This window comes from Lolium perenne, chromosome 4 (assembly GCF_019359855.2).
Source record: "Lolium perenne isolate Kyuss_39 chromosome 4, Kyuss_2.0, whole genome shotgun sequence".
In the NCBI taxonomy this organism is placed as follows: Eukaryota; Viridiplantae; Streptophyta; class Magnoliopsida; order Poales; family Poaceae; genus Lolium; species Lolium perenne.
Window position 1 is genome coordinate 156,288,061 of NC_067247.2, and position 24,846 is coordinate 156,312,906.

Here is a 24,846-nt window from a genome sequence, read left to right on the forward strand (position 1 = left end):
TTCATCTTCCTAATGACAAAGGTCTTCTCTCCTTTTATCTTTGATGCAATAATATAGAAACGACATGCTGGCTTATTTATGCAATCAGCAATTACTCTAACATCAGAGTTTCGATGATAGTTGAAATTCCTACTTTGTGCTATATGCAAGTTGACCAATGCATCTCTGAACTGCTCCACATTGTTAAAACACATGTGCTCTGCTAGTTGCTCATGTGCTTGCAGCCTTCTCTCATCATACCATACCCTAGGTGGCCTTTTCTTTGCTCTACTCTTTCTTCCTTTAGGTAGAATCATCGACAATGGCTGAAACCCATCATCATTTTCTTCAGGCAGAAAACCAGGGCATTTGTCCTCATCATCAGATGGTATGAAGTCTCGCACATGTTCGACGACAACACTTGAATGTGACCTTTCAGTGGAGCCTTTTCTCTTAACAGGTAGCTTCATTTTCTTCAACGGCACCTCAGTACATGGTTCAGCACCTGCTTCTTCTTCAGTTACAAACAAATCTTCAATATTTGTATCACCTTGGCAGTGTGACATTGGATCCTCTTTTTGCTTTCTCATCTCCTCCAAGATCTCATCAGCTTCAGCCTTTTCCTTCATCCTGATTTCAACTGAATCAGCTAAGTCTCCCATGTGAAATGCTGCATCATGTGTGCCCACATCTGCATCCTCATCACTATCTGACAGCTCAACATCTTCATCGACGTCATAGAACTGAGGATGATTGTGTGAACCCTGCCCAACAGGATTATTACTACCAACTTGGCTATTAAACAATTGACCATCTTCATCCACGGCATACACAGGTGGCTCACTGAAATCCAACACAATTGGAGATAAATAAGTAATAATGCTAGAGCAATTATATCCCCTGATGTGCTGCCTTGTTTGGTTTTTTTTTTATTTCTTATCAACACCATGTAGTCCCCTCTTAGCAGTCAAGTTTAACACCTTTGTTGAATCAAAATAGTTTAACACCTTTGTTGAATCAAAATGCAGTAGCAGATCATATATTTTAGCATTGTTCTCAACCAATTCCATTTCACTTTGAATTCTACAGTACATAGAATCCCCAAATCCATAGTTTCATGTAAGTCAGGTCATCACAGCAAATTTGGTTCTCTAGCATATCAATCAAGTGCCTTGTCCTCCTGCCACTGCGAAGCCGGCTCCCTCGCCGGCAACCGGTCGCCGGCGACCGGTCCCTCGCCGCCGACCTGGTGGTTGTGCCCTACGGAGTCGAACATCCCCGGGTGCTACCTCTCTGACACCGTGGCGAAGTAGAACCCGGCGGCCCCCACGGATGTGCCGTAGCCGCGGCGAGGTCCGGGACGGCGCCAGCAGCGCGGCGCCGCCGCTCCCTCCTGGAGGTTCTTGTCGCCCCAGACGCGCAACTCGGTGGAGGCGTCTCCCGCGGCACCTCGTGGAATAGGCTGGTCTCTGACCTTGTCTCCGACCTTGGCTTCGCCCGCGAGCGCAGATCTGGCCTCCGACCTTGGCTTCGCAAGCGACGGCGGCGTGAGGGCAGCGAGGCCGGCAGCAAGGTTGGATCTGGAGGAAGACTCTGTGAGGGAGAGAGACGGTTAGGTACTAGGTGCTGTGCAAGAAGAGAGAGAAGAGAGGGATACGTGCTGTGAGGGAGAGAGACGGTTAGGTGTTGTGCAAAAGATAGAGAAGAAGATAGAGAAGAGAGGGACGGGTGGACGGGGACGGTCGACGGGTGGTCTGCCACGCACAGTACGCGGGGACGTGGCTCAAAGGTGCTTTTTATTTTTCTAAACCTTGTCTGCATATCGCTGGCGCATAGTTTTTTTAAGACGCCGGGCAAAACTGTCATCCTCCCCGGCGCACACTGTTTTGAACCGCCGGTAGTATAGCCTGGCTAGCACATGGGCGAGAGATTCTAATAGCACTGGCGCACAAGACTGCCCGGTGCGCCGGCAATATTAAGCTACCACCGGCGCAACCAACAAGTGGTGCGCCAGCGGTAAATAGCACCGGCGTACCATATATTTGGTGCGCCGGCAGTAATCCTTACGGCTATAGGCGTTTTCCTAGTAGTGTTATCCCCTACATTGTCCACCCTGATCAGACGGGTTTCATCTATGGGCGCTTCATTGCGGAAAACTTTGTCTACGCTGCCGATATTGTTCAGGCCTATCATAGACGATCCGCTCATGCTCGGTCTTTAAGCTGGACTTTCGCAAAGCCTTTGACTCCATTAGCTGGGATGCTCTGGACCGCATTATGCGGGCTAAGGAACTTCCCGATCTATGGTGCTCCTGGATAAGCCTGCTCAACCACTCTAGCCAGACTGCGGTCCTCCTCAACGGTATTCCAGGGCGCTGGATCCAGTGCTGGCGTGGGCTTCGGCAAGGCGACCCTCTCTCCCCCTTCCTGTTCAACATTGTTGCTGACGTCCTTCAGCAGACGCTCTGGCAGGCCTCCCACTCTGGCCTCCTCCTTCACCCCCTTGTCGACGACCTCCCTTGTCCCGTTCTCCAGTATGCTGATGACACCCTCATTATTATTCGTGTTGTCCCTGAACATGTCGCCAATCTTAAGAAGGTCCTCGACGACTTCTCCGATGCTAATGGTTTAACCATAAACTTCCACAAAAGCACGCTTGTTCCCATTAAAATGGATACCCCTGCCGCCACCTTTGGTTGCGAGGTCTCTACATTTCCCCAGACCTACCTTGGCCTCCCGCTCTCCCCCTACAAGGTGCGCTTCGGGGACTTCGCACCCATCATGACCAAAAGCGACATGCGCGTCTCCGGGTGGCGAGGACGATGTCTTCCTATTGGTGGCTGCTTGATTCTAGTCAACTATGTACTCACCTCTATGCTCTCACATGCCATGAGTGCAGGGCTCCTCCTCGCCGGTGTTATTGAGGTCATTGATAAGCGGTGCGTGCTTTCCTCAGGACAGGTGAAGAATCCTGCCATGGCGGACAATGCAAAGTCGCTTGGGACGACGTCTGCGTCCCAAAAACTTTTCGGGGCTCGGAGTTATCTCTCTCCCTGCCCAAAACTCTGCCCTCATGGCAAAATTCCTCACCAAACTTCACTCTGACACATCGCCCCCTGGGCCTCCTGGTTCTGCCATATGTATGGCTAGCATGACTCCCGCGACCAGGGGGTCGCCATCACCTCGACACCCCCATCTGGAAGGACATGGTGGATGGGCTTTCTTCCTTCCGTTCCATCTCCAAGGTCTCCCTGGGTAATGGGAAGTCCACGGCCTTCTGGCTTGATCTTTGGATAGGCGACCAACCCATCTAGGAGCGCTTTCCCAACCTCTTCTCGCACTCGACCCGCCCCAACATTAACGTTGTGACCACCCTCTCCTTGGGCCTCCACAGCTCCCTTGGACCGCGCCTCACGGCTGCCGCGGCGGATGACCTTCGAGCCTTGGCTCTCGAGTTGAACCTTTGGAGCTCCGCCTCGACATTTCGAACCTACGTGGCGCCCACCTCTCTAACAAAAAACTCGCAAACAAGTGTTTCTATGTCAATTCTTTCGGGCATTTGCAAATTGACGATGTGGCGCCAACGGTTTGGAGGAGTGCTGCCCCCCAAGTATAAGATTTTCTGCTGGCTTGCCCGGAAGAAACGGCTACCCACAAACGAACGGCGTTTTAGGCACCACCTTTCTACCTCCGCTGCTTGCCTCTTCTGCAACCTTGATGAAGATACTGACCACATCCTGCTCTTCTGCACGTGAGCCGTGGAAATCTGGGATTTTTTCCACCGCGACTTCGACCCTGACGCATATACCGGATTCTCAGATTTCTGCCTTAGACGCAACTGCACCTATGAGGAATACACCATCAACACCATCATTGCCTGGAACATCTGGAAGTGAAGGAACGCCATGACCTTCAATGGCGTTATGGAGAGCTTTGCTTTTCTTTGCCTAGAGTACAAGAATAGTGCCTTAGGAGGGGGAGGCATAGCTAGCGGTCAACCGCGCTTAATCCCACGAGAGGTCGATTTCCGACCGTCTCAGCTTCCGTTTTCGGTAATTCCGCGCGCGCCTGAGTTTCCATTTCCGGTAATTCCGCGCGCTGGCAAAAATTGCGGCTAACGGACCACGAACCCGCGCCCTTTCTCTGCGGGAGGAAACCAACGTGCGCCCGGGCTAACCAACAGGAAATGATTCTTTCATGTCCACAAGAGAGATGCATATATTTTGTACTTGATAATTTATACGGGTAGAAGTAGCCCAGCAAAACGAACGAGTCCACTCTGGCTCCGATCCATAAATAGAGATACATATGTTTTTTCCTATTTTAATTATTCAAAATTTAATTTTATTTAAAATATTTTAGAAATATTTGAACTCACAATTTATCAACCTCTTCACCCGTTATTTATTATTGGTAAATGTAAAAATTTATCTATCCAAACAAGCTAATTTAATTGAGAATATTATGAGAATATTTTTAGCTCACAATTTATCAACCGCTCTGCCCATTATTTATCAACGGTAAATATAAAAAATTATCGACCCAAAAAACTAATTTTATTTGAATACTTTTGAGAATATTTTGAGCTTATAATTTATCAACCCCTATATTCATTATTTTGCAATTCTAAATGTGAAGAGTTATCTACCTGAAAAGTTAATTTTATTTAAAATATTTTAGAAATATTTTAGCTCACAATTTATCAACCCCTCCACCAGTTATTTATCAATCGTAATGCAAAAAAGTAATCGCCCTAAAAAAATAATTTTATTTAGAATACATTAGAGACATTTTTAGCTCATAATTTATCAACCCCTCCACCAGTTATTTATCAATGGTAAATGCAAAAAAAAAAATCGACACGAAAAAGCTAATTTTATTTAGAATATTTTAGTGATATTTTTAGCTCACAATTTATCAACCTCCTCCCTCGTTGTTTATGAACAGTAAATGTGAACAATTACGTACCCAAAAACTAATTTTATTTTCAATATTTTGACAAATTTTTAGCTCATAATTTATCAACCCTCTATCACGTTTTTTATCAATGGTAAATGTGAAAAATTATCGACCCGAGAAGCCAAATTAATTAAGAATATTTGGCTACTGTTTTAGCTCAGAATTAATCAACCCCCTTTCCCTTTATTCAACAATGGTAAATGTGAAAAATTACCGACTCAAAAAGTTTGATTTTATTTAGAATATTTTGGCGCTATTTTTACCTCACAAAGTTATCAGCCCTTTATCCGTTATTTATCAATGGTAAAATATGAAAAATTATCGACCCAAAAATCAAATTAAGTTGAAAGTGATATTTATTTGAGTTGCAAGTGTATTTATTTGAGTTGCAAGTGTATTTATTTAAGTTGCAAGTGGTAGTTTATTTGAGTTGCAAGTAGTTTTCCCATCCGTTATTTTTCCCTCTTAAAAACCACTAGTCCGAAAAAGGGAATTGAAAACCACTAGTCCAATTAACATTGCTGATCCAGAGAAATGCTTTTGGTGTTAGTCAAGAATAACACAATTGTTAAATCACTCCAGTATGTTTTCGCTTATGTTAGTAGCATTTTAGAATTAAAGGACACATTCCCAAATCCATCTCAGAGATCTTCCAAACGCAAAGTAACACAAATATTAGCTGTACAGAGGACTAACAAAAATATGATGATAAACAGCAAATGCAGCATCAAAACATGAGAAGAAGGAACCAAATTTAGACAAAGATAGGTCCTTCTCTTTCCCCTTCCTTTACATAACGATACACATATTTATACTTACTGTACAACCCGATCACAACTCACAAGTGAGCATAAACCATGAGCAGTTGAGCTACCTATCACCGCCACATTGCGGGATCAAAGAGTGACTTCTTAACGCTTCGATCAGCGGTGAGCGTCGAGGCCCTCCATACGTCTGCGCTCATTGTGGCAGAAGACCTCCCGGGCCTGTCTTTCCAGCGGCTCCAGCCCATCCTTCACGGCGACAAGTCCGGAAGGTCTACCATGAGGCTGCGCAATTCAAATACCTCGTGGGACTTATCGCGGCAGCGTACAATGTGCCGGTAGACCTTCCGGACTTGTCGTTCCAGTGGCTCCAGCCCGTCCTTCATGGCGGCACACACGGCAGCGAGCTCAGCTGCGGTCTCCCGCACCATGGCCTCCATCTCGCCGGCGAGCAGGATGGGTGCTGAGTCGATTGCCTCAGCGAGCCTCTGTGCGCATTTCTCAAGGGTGTGGATTTCCTTGAGGAGGCCGCGAAAATTGTGCCTGTCCTTGCGCTTCCCCTCCTCAGTGAGGCGCTGCTGGAGGGCCAGTAGCGGAAACGCCCACGGAAATGCCGCGTGCAGCGGTGCAACGGGTAGGTGATCAGCATGGAGTGTGGCGCCGGAGTCTGGGTACGGGATGGCCGCAACGAGCACCCACGAGACGAGGTGAAGCACACATATCATTGCGTACACTGGCGCAGCAAGACCCGCCTCCTGCCTGCGCGGCACGACCAGACCCGACCCGATGGCCCGCAGCTGCCGTGCAGCCGACCACGTGTGGGGCATGCGGAAGCGTGCGGGGGACTTGGACAAATCCTCATAGGAGGTACAAGATGGGTCGAAGGAGCGGTTGCAGTGGGAGGCGCCGCTGGCCACACTGGCCACACCTCCGGCGGTGGCAGCATCATCGACAAGGAGGGCTGAGAGGTCATACAGGGTCTTCCGGGAGTGGCGGAGCTGGCGCTCGTGAATCTTCCCGGGAGCGAGCAGCATGGATGCCGCAAAGCTGGCGAGGCGCTCCCAGCGCCGCGCCTTGTCAAAGCCTTCGCTGGCAGCATTGCACACGTCCAGCGTGTTCACCACACGCTGGTAGTATTCCGCCACCAGCTTCTCTGCCTGTTCCCAGCCTCTGGTGCGGCTCTGCACCACGTGGGCTACCACTAACCGAAACTCCTCCTGGCACAGTAGGAATGCTTCGAGGAGACGGCTTATCCACGCGACGGAGAGGAACCCCTCCCCGTCCCTCAGCTCCGCGAGGCCGACGGCCACATGGCGCTGGAACGCCTCAGGGCCGGCCGGGAGGCCGGACGCAGACGCCAGCACATCCCTTTGGGAAAGCAGCAAAGGGCCAAAGGAGGACAACAGGGAGTTGAATGACGAGCCATGGTAGTTCTTCGTCGGCATGGTCGCTGGTGAGATCACCATGGTTTTTTTCGCTGGAGAAGGTGAAGCGTGTCGTGGAAAGTGGGTTAGCCGATGCGGGTCATCGGCAGAGACGTTTTGTTTTGGTTCTGTGAGGCTGCTATGAGGTGTGGTGTTGATGGGTATAGTTGCGGGTGACGCTTTTGATTCTGTAGCTATGATTGTGGGTGAGATTTTTGATTCCGGAGCTACGGTCGCCGGTGAAGGTTTTGATTCCGCAACTGCAGGTTGGATTGTTGCTTTAGAACAAACAATCATCTGCATGTAAGCAAACAACTTAGAAAGAGTGTTCATTTGCAGCAAAATTATGAATGTTAAAACAGGTCTCAGTTGAACTAAAATTAGGGAGAGCAAATATAAATACTACAATACCAGTGACAGTGATCATACCTGCTGTAGATATGAACTATCTACGTCACTTCTGACTGACTGTTCAGTAATGTCAGTTTCCTCAAACCTATCCATGATATGCCGTGTAGTGGATCTGTTTCCCGGGTCATGGTCCATGCAGCTCATCCCTATCTCAATACATATTTTTACTTGTTGGCAACATGTCTCCAGTAATGTGTCTCCCACTGATGTATCCAATGTCAACCTACTTTTCCAATTTTTAAGTACCTATCAATTTGCAAAACAGAGAATTAAATATCAGGAGCGCATGAATGGTAGTAAACTACATATTCAATTCGAATATTAACAAAAAAAATGGTGAAATAGGAAATCCTGATTTAGTTTAGATTCGACCAAGTGAAATAAGAAGTGCTATGAACATTATATGTCATCTTCATTGTCTTATTTTTCTCCTCTTCACTATCATTTGAAACTCTGCATTAAATTCAAGCGTACCAAATATGCTACTGTCAAGCATGGTATATAAAAGTTTGTTAGTAACATTATCACTTAAAACATGGTGCTCTTATATGCAAGTTGTTGGACAAAATTAGTCTTACACCCACTGTGTTTGAGGAATCCTTTTTATTCCGCCCTGTCACTATCTGCAAAATGATAACCCCCAAACTGTATATGTCAGACTTGTATGTGATTGCTCCCCCATCCAAGTATTCTGGTGTATCCATGTAAGCCCTGTGTAGGAATTGGTCAGGCACAAAAGAAATCCAAACGTATATCCAGTCAAAAAAAATCTAGAGGTATTAATCTTTGACAAAACAAAGGATTTCTCAACATAGACTTTGCTTACAGCGATCCACCGCTGTTTCTAAGGCCACCTTGACTTATGGCTTCACTCAAGAATCTTGAATAACCACAATCAACTAATTTTGGTACCATTTTTTCATCAACTAGAATGTTGCCTGGTTTGAGGTCTAAATGAGTAATGCATTTATCATGAAGATAATGCAAACCCTGGCATATTTCTTTAATTATTCGATACCGTGTGTGCCAGTCAAATCCACAAGATTCATCTGTAGGAGTAAACATAGAGCATCAGCAAATATTAAATTATACAAATCTTTCAAAAAAATATGACTAGTTTGCCATACTAGCCAGTTGAGGCGTGCCATAAAAGTAAAGATATTTAGACCAAGTGATCGTAATTTAAGATAACGAGAACAAAAAAGGAATCAACTGGATCCCATCACCATACATACCAGTAAGATGCATCTGAAGATTTCCATTACAAATATCCTCAAAACAGAGCAACCTCCCTCGCGCCATTTCAGAAACGCTTTTGAATCCTTCCTTTGTCACATTCTCGTTTGTGTTAGCGCAGTAACCTAGAAACCGTACTATGTTGTTGTGCTTAACACTCATCAGGCAGTGAACACAATCCAGAAATTTTTTATCATCAACTGCAACCGCAAGCCTCTTCACAACAACAGTACTCCCATTTCGAAGCTTTCCCTGCTCAACTTCCCGTGTTAGGATGAGCATGACCATTCAGTTTATTTTAGATTGACGGCATTCAAGTTAAGTAATGGCTAAGATTGCTCGACTAAGATGTAGGTATACCTTATAAACCACTCCAAACTCGCTTCTACCAATCTCTCGATCATCAGAAAAATTATTTGTGATGTCTTTCAGCAGTGATAACTCAAGACTTTTCGGCTCAGTGCTTTCATCACGCAGCATGCTCTCCAGGACATGATGTTTGCGAGCTTCAGCTGTTTCTTCTAGTCAAATACGTTCAGCACAAATGAGAGCTGGTATTTTTAATTCATCTAATATATTTGTAAAACAATCTGGGATACTATGAAACGGTAATTTGATCTCTACAGGTCCACAACCATGGGATGCGAATGCAAGGTGATGTGTGTTTGTGAGTGTGTCTACCTTGTAGTTGCAAGAAACAAAATTTAAAAATCATCCCATTTACTTCCTGCCCAGAAGATATCACTGGTTGGAGATTTTGCAAAGCTATCCAAATCCACAAGGGGGTAAATGTTTGTGGAAGACCTGAATGGAGCGTAGAATTAAATGGGGCAGGAAAGAACAGAACTACCTGACTTCAGGCAACGTGAAGCGACAGTAGATGGCAGGTCAGAATTTTGAGACAACCTGAGGATAAAATATTAATTTTTTATTAAAAACATCATGAGATGATAAGAGAAAACTAATAATATAATATTGTAAGCTTTGGTTTGGCACAACTTCCTTGTACAATATTTTACCGTGGATGGATATTTCCAATAAAGATTCATTATAGCACTTGGGTCTTTTGGGTAATATTTTTTGCCCAGAGGATAATGGTAATTGAAGGAAAAGAAAAAAAACGAATGAAAAACTACGATCTTGCAAAGAATTACTGTAGGATGTAAGGGTACATTGTCCCTAAGTGTGTTTTTGGTAATTAATGACAATCCTCTATGGACTAATGTTTTCATTGTGTTTATATGAAGGAACATTCCATAGGTATTTCTTGAAGTCCATATGTTGGATTCAAGTGTGGATGCCATGAATATAATGTTATACCCTTGGTATTGGCATCAAGATCATCGATTTAAAGAGAAGAATATAATATGATCAAGATAACTTGATCTCATCATCTTAGGGAGCCGATCCTCTGCATACTTTGCATCCCTATATTCTTGTTGCTTCTTGGTGTTTCTCTGTGTGAGGTTCTTGAGCTTGTTGCTAGCTTTTCAACAAGCCCAAGTTCATCGAAAACAGAATCCGTATGCATCTTCTATTGCGTTTTCGAGTTTGAACGTCTTTACCGTTTCTTGATGTTGGGAGGCTCCCTCTCTAAAATCATCTAAAAACATTTTGTGAGGTGTCTCAATATTTCCAGTTTTTGTTGGGGTTCTATTCGTCGTTATCTTTCCAACCAAATTGGTTTCATCTCAATCGGAGTTTGGGAACTATGTGAGAAGAGCTTTTTAGTTCTCGGAGAAAAATGGTCGTTTGAGCGAAGTCGAGCAGTCCGGCATAGGGGCCGGCAAGACCCAGTGTTGCTGCCGGGAAGGTCGGCACCTAGCCCGGCCTGCCGGGCGTGGCGCCGAGTAGCCTAGCCGCCTGGTCGGCCCGGCCTTTGTCCCGGCCCCCCGGGTGCTGCTACCGGGTTGGCTGGCCTCTGGCCCGGCTCACCGGGTGTTGTTGCCGGGTGACCCGGCCCCTAGCCCGGCCCTGCTGAGTTGTATGCCGGGTTGCACGACTCTGCCCTAAAACGGCTAGTTTTCTCCTTTGACTATATATATATATATATCCCTTCTTCCTCCTCGAGGAGGTAAAAAGTCAACCATTCTATTTGCTCTCTCTCTCTCTTATTCCATTGTTGAACCTCAAAGCTTGCTTCCTCTCTATCCCTCTCATGATTCTTGCATCTTCTTGAGGGATTTGAAAGAGGAGATCTAGATCTACAATCTCCACCAATCAATTCCTCCTCTAAGTGAGGGGAACTCTTGGGATCTAGATCTTGGAGTCATTTGTTGATTTCCTCATTTGTTCTTCCTCTCTAGTTCCTCCATAGCATTTGTTGCTTTGGTGGAATTGGAGTGTGAAGGATTTGACCACCTTTTGTGTTCTTTCTTTTGCATCCTTGCGTAAGTGTTGAGCTCTCCTTTACGATTAGTTCGAGTGAGAGACCGTGAGCTTGTTACTATTGGATGGGTTACCTCCTAGTTGGTTTGACGGTTGGTGCTCCGGTGACCTCTTCGTGGAAGATTGTGAAGAGGCCTGGGCTTCTCCTTCGTGGAGCTTCTGAAGTGGTTGTGGAGCTTGCCATCTCCGGAGTGGAGGAAAAGCTAACCATAAGGGAAAGGCCTTTGTCCTTCGTGGTATTGGCTTGGAGAAAAAGGTGAGCCTTCGTGGCGTTCGGGAGACCTTCGTGGTAGCCCACATCTCTCCAACGTGACGTACCTCACCTTGTGTGGGGGAACGCGGGAATACATCTTCGTCTCCGCGTGCCCCGGTTATCTCTATACCCGAGTTTACTTTCCTTGTGATAGCCATCGTGCTTGAAGTACTTATATCTTGGTATCTTGTGATATATATCTTGTTGTTGCACTTAGTTGAGCCTAGCATATTCAGGTTTTGTGCTTGTAAAATAAACATTAGTTTAATTCCGCATTCTTGCAAACCAAATCCATAATAGTTTTTAAAACGCCTATTCACCCCCCTCTAGGCGACATCTCGTCCTTTCATAGGATAACAAAGTTCCGTGTCCGTCATAATTTTGAATAATATTGGTGGAAAAGAAATGAATGAAAGTAAGTGATATTGCTGAGAATTACTGACAGAACCAAGAAATATTCATACCCGGCATCAGCATGTTTGTTTGTGTCCTCAGCTTTCTCTAGAACCCTATGTTTTTCAACTGATAAACCTTTTTCTTGCCTCTGATGATGTTTCTCTGAAGGATGATAGTCTTCCTCAACTGGATCCACCCATTTTACGTTCAATAGAGGACACTTTGGATGCCTGCTAATGGCGTCCTTGAGTGCTGATTCAGAAATCCTCCTATCAGATTCGGTTCTGGCCCAAATTCGTCCAGAGATGTCCTGAAGATTTAGAAGGTGCTCAACTCCAGAAAGCATACTGCTGTACTTCTCCCCAATATGTGTGTTGAAACGTAGCTTGAGCCTCCGAAGATTGGGCATGGCACCTACCATAAAAGACATATAAAGTACACCACACCTGAACTTGAAATATTTGAGAACTGGGAAAGCCCCATCGTTGAAGACGATCCTTCGCTCAGGAGCTCTCTGGACACACAATGAGAGAACTTTGAGGGAATGTAATCCTGTCAGGCTATCAATATCATTCATCATCAGTTCTCTAACAGCAACTTTCAAAATGCAGAGTTTGTGGAGCTGTCCGATCCACTTGGGAAATCTGGAAAAGAAGCAAATCGGTGGTAACTCAAGTCTCTCAAGAAAGACAGGAGTAGAGTACATGCAGCTCGAGCCATCAACAAGAACAACCATGCCAGAAGTACCAGAAGCCAACGTGCAAGATTTGAGGTTATAAAGTTTCCCAAGTATAGTGGCCAGAGCTATCAGATTTTTCTTCAAATGTTCACTAGATGGTGACGAAGAATAGGTGAGATGAAGATCCCTCAGGTTTGTCAGCTCCCCAAGGCCCCATATATCGTCTTCAGAGCTATTGCCAAGGTCAAAATACATGAGTGTACGTAGAGAACTCATGCACCTGACCCCATCAGGTAGATTTGTCCCACTTTGAAGATGGAGATGCAACAAGTTCGAAAGTCGAACAATGTCTGGGGGAACAGCACATACTCCTGCATCTATTTCCAGTGTTTCCAAGTGTTTCATTGGTTCAATCTGATCCGGAAGCTTTACAGGGACATTACATGTGACCTGCAAATATCTCAACCAAAACAATTCACAGATTCCTTCAAGATTGAAACTTGTGTTTCCAATATCACCCCACAAAAGAAGGACTAGAACTCGAAGAAGCTTAAACACCATGAATGAAGGCACACAGCTAAACAAGCCAGAAAAGAAGAGTGATCGAACTTGTGATAATCTGGTACTTGCTGGTGCAGTTGCATATGTTGCACTTCCAAAGTGGAGGGACAATCGACGAACTTTATCAGGAAGTGGTATTGTCGTTTGAGAATAATCCAGTACAGTGATGAAGTTATCTTCAATGGACTTGTATGAAATAAAATCAAGAACCATGTGATGCATTGAATAAGACAACACCTCATAATTACATTTGATATCCATAACTTGGATCAGGCCGGTATGGACAAGCTCATCAAAATAGCTCCCAGCAATTTCCTCCATGTCTTCCCCTTCTTTTGCACATATAAAACCCTCAGCTACCCATTGCTTCACCAAATCACATTTCAAGAATAGGAAGCCCTCTGGATATGTACCAAGATAAAGCAGACATGTCTTTAGATAATGTGGAAGACTATTAAAGCTAATATTCAGTATTTGTCTCATAAACCCTTCTATGGTATGATTTGCTCCAAAAGAATTCTGCATACAGCCCAATTGCTCTAGTTTCTCCAGTTGGCGCCCTAAAAGACTGGCTACAAGGATGATTGCTAGTGGCAAGCCACCACAATTTCTCTTAATCTGATGTGAAACATTATCAAGCTGTTGATTTCCTGAGACAAAAATTCTTTGGAGTAATAATTTCTCTGAATTATCATCACTAAGAGATTCCATTTTTAAAATATGCTCAGGGCAATAGCCACAGCACGCCAAAGCCACTTCCATAATTTCTGTTGCAATTATTATTCTGCTGCAACAATTACTCTCTGGAAAAGCACGACTAAAAACATCCCATACTGATGTAGCCCACAAGTCATCAATTATAACAAAGTACCTGACAAATATTTTGAACAAACATGCTTATTACCCAAAAACCAAATGATAATATCAGAAGGAAAAATGATAATAAGTTTCTCTTTAACCAAAATAGCATGGGGCCCTACAGTTAAAATCTTTTCACCAATGAAACTAAATATTTACAGCATATTCACAAAAAGACCACAAAGGGCCTAGCTCTCACTGTAGAGGTACACCAAGATCTAAGAGTATTTTGCAGATGAGGGAGCCTTTCATCCAGCATGAAACATGAAAAAATAAATCCTGCTTACAAAAGACTTTCCATCTAGCATGAGGGAGCCTGTTGTTAAAAATGGCAATAACTTCTTCTACAACATTAGTTTCTTTGGTACGTGTGGATTCAAAAATTTCTTGCATAGCGCACACCGTGATTGGTTAGAAAGGTCACTTCTGATTTTAATATGATGTTGAAACACCTGCTTAATGGAATGTCATTCTTTTATAAATAGATACTCTTCATGCCCCCCTGGACAATACAATAAGAATGAAGACGTTTTTTATACATGATAGCAAACAACCAAGAAGCCAATAGCAAATGGTGTCAGCAAAATTCCTAGATGCTGATTCTTCTCTCCATTTCTTTTTACTTCTTTAATAAACGTAAAAAGGAGAGCCTTAGCGGAAGGATTCTTCGCTTCACTTTTCACATATTTTATTTTAAATTTCTGCCAAAAAACTGAAGTGAAACTTTAGTGCCATAAACAAAAACTCACTGGGTTCTTTCTTAACTGGTGATTTGGATATCAATATGGTCAGTTTACACAATATGACAACTCTAAACAGTTTTACTTCTTTAATAAACATAAAAAAAGGAGAGCCTTAGCGGAAGGATTCTTCGCTTCACTTTTTTTCGAGAAAACGCAAAGAGCCTTTGCGTTTCATTTCATTGAAAAGGAGAGGGAAATAGGTTTGTTGTTACAATCCTCCTAAGAGGCAAAAACCGAAAGGGGAAACAAAAAACACTTCAGTGTACATCCCAGTTTTGAGGCAGCAGAACACGTAGGCCTGGTGCCCCAGCCCTTGCCCAAAGCGCGGCTTCCTCTTGAATCTTGGCGACGGTGTTGGTGATGGAGGGCTCGGCGCCGTTGAAGACGATGTCGTTGCGGTGCTTCCAAATGACCCATGGTGTGAGGAGCGCGATTGAGGCGAGTCCTTTGCGCAGGGGCTTGGGCGTGGCGTGCTTGGCTTTGTGCCACCAGGTGAGGAGGGTGTCGTCCTGCTCAGGTGGGTTGCAGGTTGCACGCAGCCAGGACAGGGTGCCGTGCCAGACCTGGCGGGAGAAGCAGCAGCCATAGAGCAGGTGTTGGATAGTTTCCATCTCCTGATCGCACAGCAGGCAGCGGGGGTGATGCTGCAGGCCTCGTCGCTGAAGGCGAGCAGCGGTCCAGCATCTGTCGAGGTGCGCGAGCCAATGGAAGAACTTGACGGTCGAGGGGGCCCAGGTCTTCCAGGTTAGGCACCAAGCCTCGCAAAGGGTGGAGCCGAGGAAGGTGGCCTTGTAGCACGATGCTGCCGTGTAGATGCCGCTGGCGTTCCACTTCCAGGTCATGGTATCGGTTTGGCTGGTCAGCTGGACGTGTTCGAGCCGACGCCAGAGCAGCAGGTATTCGCCAAATTTCGTCGATGCCAAGGGTGCCGTGGATGTCGCGGGCCCAGCTATGGGCAAGGAGGCCTTCAGCGATAAGCCTTGTGCGGCGGCGGCGCTTGGGGATGCAAGCGTACAAGTGTGGCGCGATCTCGCTGATCGAGCGCCCGTTGATCCAGCGGTCCTCCCAGAAGAGAGCCGTGCGGCCGTTGCCAACGGACATGTGAGTCGAGGCGAAGAAAAAACTGAAGTGAAATTTTAGTGCCATAAACAAAAACTCACTGGGTTCTTTCTTAACTGGTGGTTTGGATATCAATATGGTCAGTTTACCCAATATGACAACTCTAAACAGTTTTGAGTATATAAGACATTAGTACTCATTATTAGAGATTGTTTGACTATAGTACTTGAAAATGATTCTTTCAAAAATGGAGGTAGTACTATCTTCACATGACAACTCTATATGGTTTGTCCATTTTGTCAAGCTTCATGCGCTAGCCAACGCAACCAAAAGTCCGAATTGATGAAAAGGGCTAGTACAATTCACTTATACACTTCAAAACGCCCACTCTCACTGTGAGTCTGATTATCTCCTCCATGTCCTCTTTTGGATGGCCATCGGCGGCAAGTGTTGGGGCCACAGCAACTACGGAGTGGCCAGCAGGGGCATTAGAGAAGGTACGGGCAACCACCGACAAGCAGCAACATGAGGGACAAGCTCAGAAAGAAATTTGGGTCTGGCTTTCGCTGGATACAGAGCAAGCTAGCACAGGCACAGAAATACAGTCTTACTTTCTGTTTATTTGGATATATTCATCCATTCTCTTCTTCATGTATGTGCAGTATGCGCTATACAAACATCATTTTAGTGGTATGTTGTAATCTAAAGATTTAGCCACTCAGGTTGTCCACAGATTTCAAACAAATAGATTATCTATATGAGAAGCTTGCATTGTAACTAAAAATCATTGCCTTTCCATGATACCAGAGCTACTTTATTGTTTATGCTGGTTCATTTTGGAGCTCCACAATAAAATGTTCATTGGAAATGAAGCCTGTTCAAGAACTAAGCTAGAAGTTTTACATGACTTTTTGTATGAGAGTGATATGGGAATTTCTAGACCTTCCATTTTTTGCATTCTATAACTGAAAACCATTGCCTTTCCATCTTCCTGGATTTAGGGAAACCTTCATGTAACGTCTATTTGTGCCTTACAAATTATTATATGCATATCTTCTTACGGGGAATGCTTATTAACTGATCCATTGGAGTAATGTTAACAGACCACAGTTACTTTCAATGGAATTAAATGTGAAAAATTATCCTCATGATGCCAGACATATATCTGCTTCCCCTCATGATGCCAGACATATATCTGCTTCCCCTCATGATGCCAGACATATATCTGCTCCTGCAACAAGGTAAGACCTAAGAAATGATTACTTTTATTATCTGTTTTGTAAGTCTGTCATATATTTTAATTATTTCATTAGGTCTTACCACTTATACAGAGAGCTAACTATTGTTCCACAAAATGTGGCAATCACAACTGCAACATCGGGATTTCTTTCTTCTTTGTCCAAATAGAAATACTGCAGGGATGAGCATAAAAAATAAAGAATGTGGCTATTACAACGCGGGAACGCGGACAATGCATGACGGCGAAATGCAGGAACATGTGTGGGTTTTTGTTGTGCTTGGTGACTTAACTGGAGTTACAGCCTAAAGATGGTTTGCCATCATAAGAGGGATTAGCTTTTGCTTTTACCTAAAATAAAAGGATTAGCTTTTGCTTGGTACTTTGTAAAATGATTAAATGTTATCATTTATCTACCACATTTAAGATATGTCTATATACAAAAAAAAAGTACATCGAGGGTTCAAACATGCCTGGGCAGCAACCACTCTTATACATGCATCAAGGAGCTTTTAGTTATCTTCTCTGCCTGATAACTAATGTAGTTAATCAATTGTGAATTGGGCCTGGATTCCCTGGATTATGCATGAGATTTGGATCTGTACCAGATGTGAAAGATGGATTGGATTTATACTGTGTCGTAACAGGTTTTGCAGAATATAAGAAATGGGCATTTTTAGAAATTGTTGTATCTTTTTTTTCGAGAAAACGCAAAGGACCTTTGCGCTTCATTTCATTGAAAAGAAAGAGATTGGTTTACATCCTCCTAGAAGGTGGTTTACATGATTTAGTTCATACATCAGTGCACATCCCAAGTGGATGGCAGCACTACTCGTAGCCCTTGGGCACCAGCTTTTGCCCATGAGCTGACCTCCTCTTTGATCTTGGAAAACAGGAATGGGATGGACGGTTGAGCACCCTCAAAAACGCAAGAGTTCCTGTGCTTCCATGTCATCCAAGGGATTAGCAGAGTGGCAGAGGCAAGGCCCTTGCGAAGCGGCTTGGGTGTATCCAGTTTTGCTCGACGCCACCAATCCATGATGGAGGGTTCATGGTCAGGTGCCCTTGCAGTCATTCTCAGGCATGCGAGGACCTCATGCCAAACCTGCCGGGCAAAGGGGCATTCCAGCATCAGGTGCCGCATAGATTCAGGTGCTTGGTCACATAGCAGGCATCTGGGATGGTGGGGGAGCCCATGTCTAGCTAGGCGTTCGGCGGTCCAGCACCTATCTTGGTTAGCCAGCCAGTGAAAAAACTTTACTTTCGGCGGCGCCCATGTTTTCCAGATTAGCTCCCAGGAGTAACAAGTTGTTGATCCATGGAAGGTGGCTAGGTAGCATGAGCTAGTAGTGTAGGTGCCTGAAGTGGGTCCATTTCCAGAGCAGCTTGTCAGGCAGGTTGTTGAGTGGAGTAGCTTGGATCATTTTTTCGATAAAGGGAATATATTAATATCAAAAAGATACCAATTACAATTTTTTCGGTAAAGGGAGTAGTTTGGATCATGTGCCATAGCTGTAGACATCGTTATATCATAATTCTAGAGTGCTACTATGTAACTTGATGTGGATACCCACTCCAAAGTTGCATGTCTCACAGTTTTTGTAGTGCTTTATGCTTATAGTTATATTTTTAGTAACAGGTAATTTTCTGCTACTTTAATAATAACCCTGGCTATAGAACAAACCAACTGTTGTGAAACAAATGAAGGAGGAGAAATGGTTATGGCTAGAATAAAACAGGGAGACTCACACTTCTCGCAAGGTTAATGAACGAATATGATGCTTTCCATTCCCAGTGTGCTAAGAAATTGAGAAACAAGAATGTTCTTTTCTGTTTAATTAATGGACTTGTAAACCTACTTCAGCTGTGTAGCTTCCTTCTCTGTATAATGTTGTGTACAATTGGAAAGCTGTTGTTGCTCATCTGGTTTCATGTCTTAACTTTATGGATGTGTAGGAAGAATATTTATGGAGACATGTTGAGTCAATTAGAACAACTTGATGATTTGTGTGTGCCTTGGGCTTAGCTGGTGACTGGGATGGCCGAATCTGGAAACCTTGAAGGATTTTTACAATTAGATCTTTTTACGGAATCCTGATTAATAATATGGTTGTTTTTCCACAGATTTTCTTGTGGAAAGTAAAGATGCTAGCTAGAATTTAAATAGTTATGTAGTTGGTGATACACAAAACAATTTTGAGCAAGGGTAAATTGTTGCACATGGGACGGGTGGGATCTCCTTTTTGTCAATTCTGTGGTCAGAGTGAAACAGCTAATTACTTATTTTTCGGTTTCCCTCTGGTGCATTATGCATGGAGAGTGCTGAGTTGTGCTGGATGATTCGGTTCAGACATGGATTCTGGGTTTTGCTGCGGGGGACATGGACCTTTGTGTGTGTGGAACCTACACAATCTTGCATGTTTAAAGTGCAAAAGAGCAACACCCCCTAATGAAATGATCTTCTATGTCAGTCGAGATTTAAAATAGTGAGTGATACAGCCAAGTGAGGCAAATAAGATGGTGCTTAGTAGTTAGTAGTTGTGCCTACACTCTTGGGTTGAGTTGTATGGCATGGGTGTTGGTCCATTCTCAGACTTGTAAATACAACTTCTTTTTCTATCAATGCATCCTTTGCGTTTTCGCGAAAAAGTAGTTGTGCTTCATTATATCCTTGTTACTGTCAACGTATAAACAAGTGCATCCTTGTGTTATAACAGTGAGGAGTGAGGAGGTAATTGTTTCGATCCATTCATGCACAAATGTCACCGCTTCCATGCTTTTATTTCTTTTCTCAAGTCAAGTTTGTTTCCACACATAGAAAGGATACTAATTTTCAGTAATATACTTTTAGCTAATAATATAGGTGTTTGTCTTCTAGATGGTAGAGGAGAATATGATCACATGTCAAAGTTAGTGCAGAGCAAGGATGAAAGGAGTAAGGCTACACTCAAGATACCATGTCAAGCTTCATGCACTAGCAAACGCAATCAAAAGTCCAAATTGATGGAAAGGGCTAGTACAATTCACTTATACACTTCACAACACATTTGACAATATATGTAAGCCTTCACTGCATCTACATTTTTTCGACAATGGGTACTTCGTTAAAGCATCAAGGCGATACAAATGATACCTGACCTCTGCAGCAACACTATGTCAAAAAGACATCGAGATGCCTGCTGTACAACTGGTTGCACAGTGGCAGAGCTACAGCCCGGCATGTTCGGCGGCTACGCGGGCTATGCTCTTGAACCCTTTCCAATATTATCAGTTAGTGAGGATAAACAAAGAGTTAGCGCGGGCAAAAGCTAACCAATGGAAGTATACATCAAATTTTGCCCACACTTCAGTGGCAAGCTAGATCCAACACTGCCACATTCACTACCTCTCACATCATTGAAATTGAAGTGTTGTAAGCAGATTTTCTCGAAAAACTCATAGTATAAATCAGTGATTCACAGGATAATAGATCTAAAAACGGCAACTATTAGACAACTTATGCTGAATAGGTGGAGCGAATTTACTAGTAAATGAAATGGATATAGGGACTCTTACCTCTTATCTTGTAGATATTCCCTGAGATCCCGGATCAAGTGGTGCGTCTCGCCAGGGTCAGGCGGTTGGTGCCGGCGAACTTGTGAGAGTATGCTCCTGATGACCCCCCTCATATCGGGCTTTTGGGCTGTCCGCACAAATGCCCGGCACTCGAATTGTCCGTGGAGCTTACCCCACAATTTTTGGGCAAGAGTGGTCTTGCCGATTCCTGCAACGCCAACAATCGACACCACCTTGAGCTGCTCTTCTCCACTGGTCAACCACCGCTCAAGCTGATTCATTGGGCCTTCTATGCCAACTAGATCATCAGGATCTGGCACAATATTTGGAAGATCCTGGCCAATACGTGAGTATCCAGGATTGCAGGCGCAATCATCAAACCTATACCTCCAATATCGCTGAGTTGCCTCCTGCGCACGAGTCCTGAATTCTGAGATCTTGTTGGTGATCCATGGGCGCCACTTCCACCTCTCTGGAAGTCGGTTAATCTTTAACCGAGTAATAACCTTACGGCGAGTAGCTCTACGGATCTTAGCTCGGGCATCAGCGTGGACAAATTGGTCAACGCAGTCCACCATATCATAAGTCAACTCGCGCACGTTTTTCATCCAGTACCTCGCAGTCATAGGAGGGTCCTGCGCATTTGAGAGCTTCACCAGGAAGTTTTGTAGGGTGTGAAGATCATTTGTCAGTTGCTCGATTTCATCCATCACAACACCCCGCAGAGCCCAGTGTCGGGTCGCCAGGAGCTCACCGAGCTTCCCTGGAAGGGAGCCCATGGCACCCAGCGAAGCACTAATTGGACTCAGCTCCATAAATATCGCTTTCTGTCACCAAAACACAGCGAGACACAGATCATCAGAATATCAGATGTATTCCGCGACCAATTTCTACAGATGCGGAACAAAAGTAAGAGGGGGGAAACCTACCGAAGAAGAGATACAAGATGGGATGGGAACTACACTTGTGCTGAATCCCCTCCGGAGGGGCAGGGCAGCGAACGGGATTGGAACGGCAAAGGCAGAGCAAACGAGGAAGGTCGAAGAAGTTATACTATTCCGGCCGGCCACGAGGTGGATGATGGGCGCGGACTGCTTACAAATCTAGTCCACCGCCGCGGGGTGAATAGCTCCTGTGCTACAATTGTCCATAAAGCGACCTGGTTGGCTGAAATAGCTCTCAGCGCATCACCGAGCCGACGCAAACGGCTGCCCTGTCCACTAAGACCGAAAATGCGTCTCCGCGGACGTCCAGGTTGCGTCTCCGCGGACGTTCGCCGAGTGTCCACCAAAAATGACGTAGGATCCGCAAGTGCCAGCGAGGCCGATAACATTCCCGCCAGTTGCCATTCCCGGCGCGAAAAATCAAAGTAGACCGGTGCGAGTAGTCTAGAAGCGATGGACGTCCTCGTCGCCGCAACCACCACCATGGATGCCGAGGTAACCCTCGCACCCGCCGCCGCCCCACACTCCCCCGTAGCCACGACCATAGCCACCATGGAGGCTGCAGCTCCGGCGGAAGCAAAGCGGGCCGCCATCGGCGGCCGGGACGCAAAGCCGAAGGCGGCAAAGAAGGTGTTTTCCAAGGAGAAGAAATGTGTCGAGGCCGCGAAGCGTCGCGGGCCAGCAGGCGTGGCTGATGCAGGTGAAAGTCGGCGTCGCGCAAGTAGGCCTCCATCCGAGCTTAGCGGAGGCCTACATGCTCGTCAAGCGAGAGGGGATCGCCGGCGTCGCTCCTCCGGTCTCGTCGGTGAGCTCGGTAAGTTTCCAGCTGCGTCCTGGAACTCCCGCTCCCTTGCAGGGCCACCCGTCGTCGCGGTTCGCCTCCGGCGTGGCGCCAGTGCAGTTCAACGAGGCGTCGGTTCCTGACCTCAACCGGACGCCTAGAAGCGGTGACTCGTGTCTAGGCGCCACACATAAGACGCGCTGATAACGCGTGAAGCACACGTCCGTTGGAAACCCCAAGAGGAAGGTGTGATGCGTACAGCAGCAAGTTTTCCCTCAGTAAAAAACCAAGGTTATCGAACCAGTAGGTGACATAGGCATCCCCAATGGGCCTGCCGAAGATAGTACCCGGGATTTACTGAAGGCCCACTACCCGAAGAATAAGAAGATTCGGAAGACCAAGATATTGTTAAGGAAAGCTAGAGTTGTAATAGGAAGCATTATTTGTAATCTTGCAGGAGGAGTTAGAAACCTTTTAGGACTCTGTAACTTGTACAATACGAATCCCTCGGTTCCGTCTCCTATATAAGGGGGAGTCGAGGGACAAAGAAAGCATCGAATCTACTGTCAACACAACCTTAGTTTTATATTCGTCGAGTACTTTTCGGCTGAAACCTTCGAGATCTACTTGCCCTCTACATCCAACTAAACCCTAGTCTACAATCTGTAGGCATTGACAAGTTAATACCTTGTCAATTGGCGCCGTCTGTGGGATCTAGAGGCGACAAGGAGCTGATCTCGATGGCACGTTCAAGATCGTCGACTTCATCAGTAGCAAGCAACATCATGGAGAGAGGTAAACAGATCGAAACTGGTCTCGTTGATTTTATCATCCACAGCAATTCCCTCGACCAGGGCAGTCAGCACTGATCTTACCAGCAGTAATTGCGGGATTCGATGTATCTCGAGTATTCATAGATGGCAGCAGCAGTTTAAACCTTATGTACGCAGATACGCTAAGGAAGATGAATATTTCCCTCGCAAATTTGAAACCAACCGACACACGTTTCCACGGCATCACACCAGAGAAGCCAAGTTACCCACTGGGGAGGATCAATCTCGATGTTCAGTTTGGGACCCGAGAAAACTACAGGATAGAAAGGTTGGAATTCGAAGTTGTGGATTTCCCATCGCAGTATCACGCTTTGTTGGGGCGACCAGCGTACGCCAGATTTATGGCAGTACCACATTACACGTACTTGCTTTGGAGGTTACTTGGACCTAAGGGACCAATCACAGTCAAAGGAAGCTTCGCGCTGGCCGATAAATGCGACAAAGATTTTCATCGACTATCAGAAACCTTCGGGATGCAAGCAGAGTACGCAGCGTCAAGGCTCATGACTGATTATGATGTGCTGCCAGACGTAGGGAGGCCCAACAAAGAATCAACTTTCAACACCGCTAAAGATTCTAAGGAAGTACAGATCCACCCAACCGATCCGAAGAAAACGACATCCATCGCGACAAACATGGACCTCGCATAGGAAAGCGCGCTCGTCGAGTTCCTCCGTGAGCACTGGAAAATCTTCGCATGGTGTCCAGCTGACATGCCAAGAGTACCCAGGGAACTTGCCGAGCACCACCTAAACTTGGATCCTATTGCGAGACCAATCAAGCAACCTTTGCGGCGTTTTTCGGAACCAAACCGCAAAGTCATGCTGTCAGAAATTGATCGACTTAGAGAAGCTGGTTTCATCAAAGAGATATTCATCGAGGCCACTTGGGTAGCTAACCCAGTGATGGTGCCGAAGAAAAACACGAAAGTCCTTCGCATGTGTGTCGACTTTACGTGCCTCAATAAACATTATCCAAAGGATCACTTTCCCCTCCCAAGGATCGATCAGATTATCGACTCCACGGCAGGATGTGAACGTCTTTCCTTCTTGGACGCATATTCTGGTTACAACCAGATCAGATTAAAAGAAGACAACGAAGCCAAAACAGCGTTCATCACACCGTATGGCGTATTTTGTTACAAAACAATGCCCTTCGGGTTGAAAAACGCGGGAGCAACATATCAACGGATGATGCAGAAGTGCCTAGCAACACAGATTGGGAAAAATGTACAAGTGTACATCGACGACGTCGTCATCACATCAAAAAAGGGGGCAACATTAATCGAGGACTTGAAGGAAACTTTCGACAACCTCGACAAATTTTGTCTCAAGTTGAATCCGACGAAATGTTCTTTCGGCGTCCCTGCAGGAGAACTTCTCGGGTTCCTAGTTTCAGCGAGAGGGATTGAAGCAAATCCCGAAAAAATCCAAGCTATCGTAACAATGAGGAAGCCAACAAAGTTGAAGGAAATACAGCAGCTAACTGGGCGAGTCGCAGCTTTAAGCAGATTCGTCGCCAGGCTGGGAGAAAAGGCGCTACCATTCTACGCCTTAATCAAACAAGGAGAGAAGTTCCAGTGGAACGAAGATGCGAATAGGGCCTTCGAGGACCTCAAACGGAAAATTTCGACACCACCAATTCTAGTGGCGCCAAAAGAGAAAGAACCGCTCTGTTATATATTGCGGCTACACCTCAGGTGGTCAGCACGGCGCTAGTTGTCGAAAGAGAAGAAGAAGGAAAACTCCATGGAGTGCAGAGGCCAGTATATTTCATCAGCGAAGTAT

At 45.3% G+C, this 24,846-nt stretch overlaps 2 protein-coding genes across 6 annotated transcripts; one reads left to right on the plus strand and one right to left on the minus strand.

Annotated features, from left to right (window-relative positions):
* Positions 1-2,255: 2,255 nt before the first annotated feature.
* Positions 2,256-3,083, plus strand: LOC139839173 (uncharacterized). Its single transcript, XM_071829219.1, has one exon. It carries the CDS (start codon positions 2,256-2,258, stop codon positions 3,081-3,083), a length of 828 nt encoding a protein of 275 aa, XP_071685320.1.
* Positions 3,084-5,601: 2,518 nt separating this feature from the next.
* On the minus strand, positions 5,602-21,649 carry LOC127294248 (disease resistance protein RGA5). Of its 5 annotated transcripts, none has more exons than XM_051324028.2 (10): positions 21,431-21,649; positions 20,502-21,328; positions 11,878-13,920; positions 9,623-9,678; positions 9,133-9,284; positions 8,772-9,024; positions 8,363-8,585; positions 8,115-8,247; positions 7,555-7,782; positions 5,602-7,422 (listed from the first exon to the last, which is right to left on the minus strand). In XM_051324028.2, the coding sequence occupies exons 2-10, from the start codon at positions 21,314-21,316 to the stop codon at positions 5,953-5,955; spliced, it is 5,373 nt and encodes a 1,790-aa protein (XP_051179988.1). In that variant the 5' UTR covers positions 21,317-21,328; positions 21,431-21,649; the 3' UTR covers positions 5,602-5,952. The 5 variants fall into 5 exon arrangements, with proteins under 5 accessions (XP_051179988.1, XP_051179985.1, XP_051179986.1 ...); XM_051324025.2 differs by having other exon boundaries at positions 9,133-9,290; XM_051324026.2 differs by having other exon boundaries at positions 8,121-8,247; positions 9,133-9,293.
* Between the last annotated feature and the right edge of the window lie 3,197 nt (positions 21,650-24,846).

Coding starts and splice junctions, on each gene's coding strand:
- LOC139839173 (XM_071829219.1), top strand. CDS start 2,256: ATGCGGGCTAAGGAACTTCCCGATCTATGGTGCTCCTGGATAAGCCTG.
- LOC127294248 (XM_051324024.2), bottom strand. CDS start 21,316: ATGGAGCTGAGTCCAATTAGTGCTTCGCTGGGTGCCATGGGCTCCCTT. Junction 9,294..9,622: donor TTCACGTTGCCTGAAGTCAG/GTAGTTCTGTTC, acceptor GTATTTGACTAG/AAGAAACAGCTGAAGCTCGC. Junction 8,586..8,771: donor TCTTCAGATGCATCTTACTG/GTATGTATGGTG, acceptor TTACTCCTACAG/ATGAATCTTGTGGATTTGAC.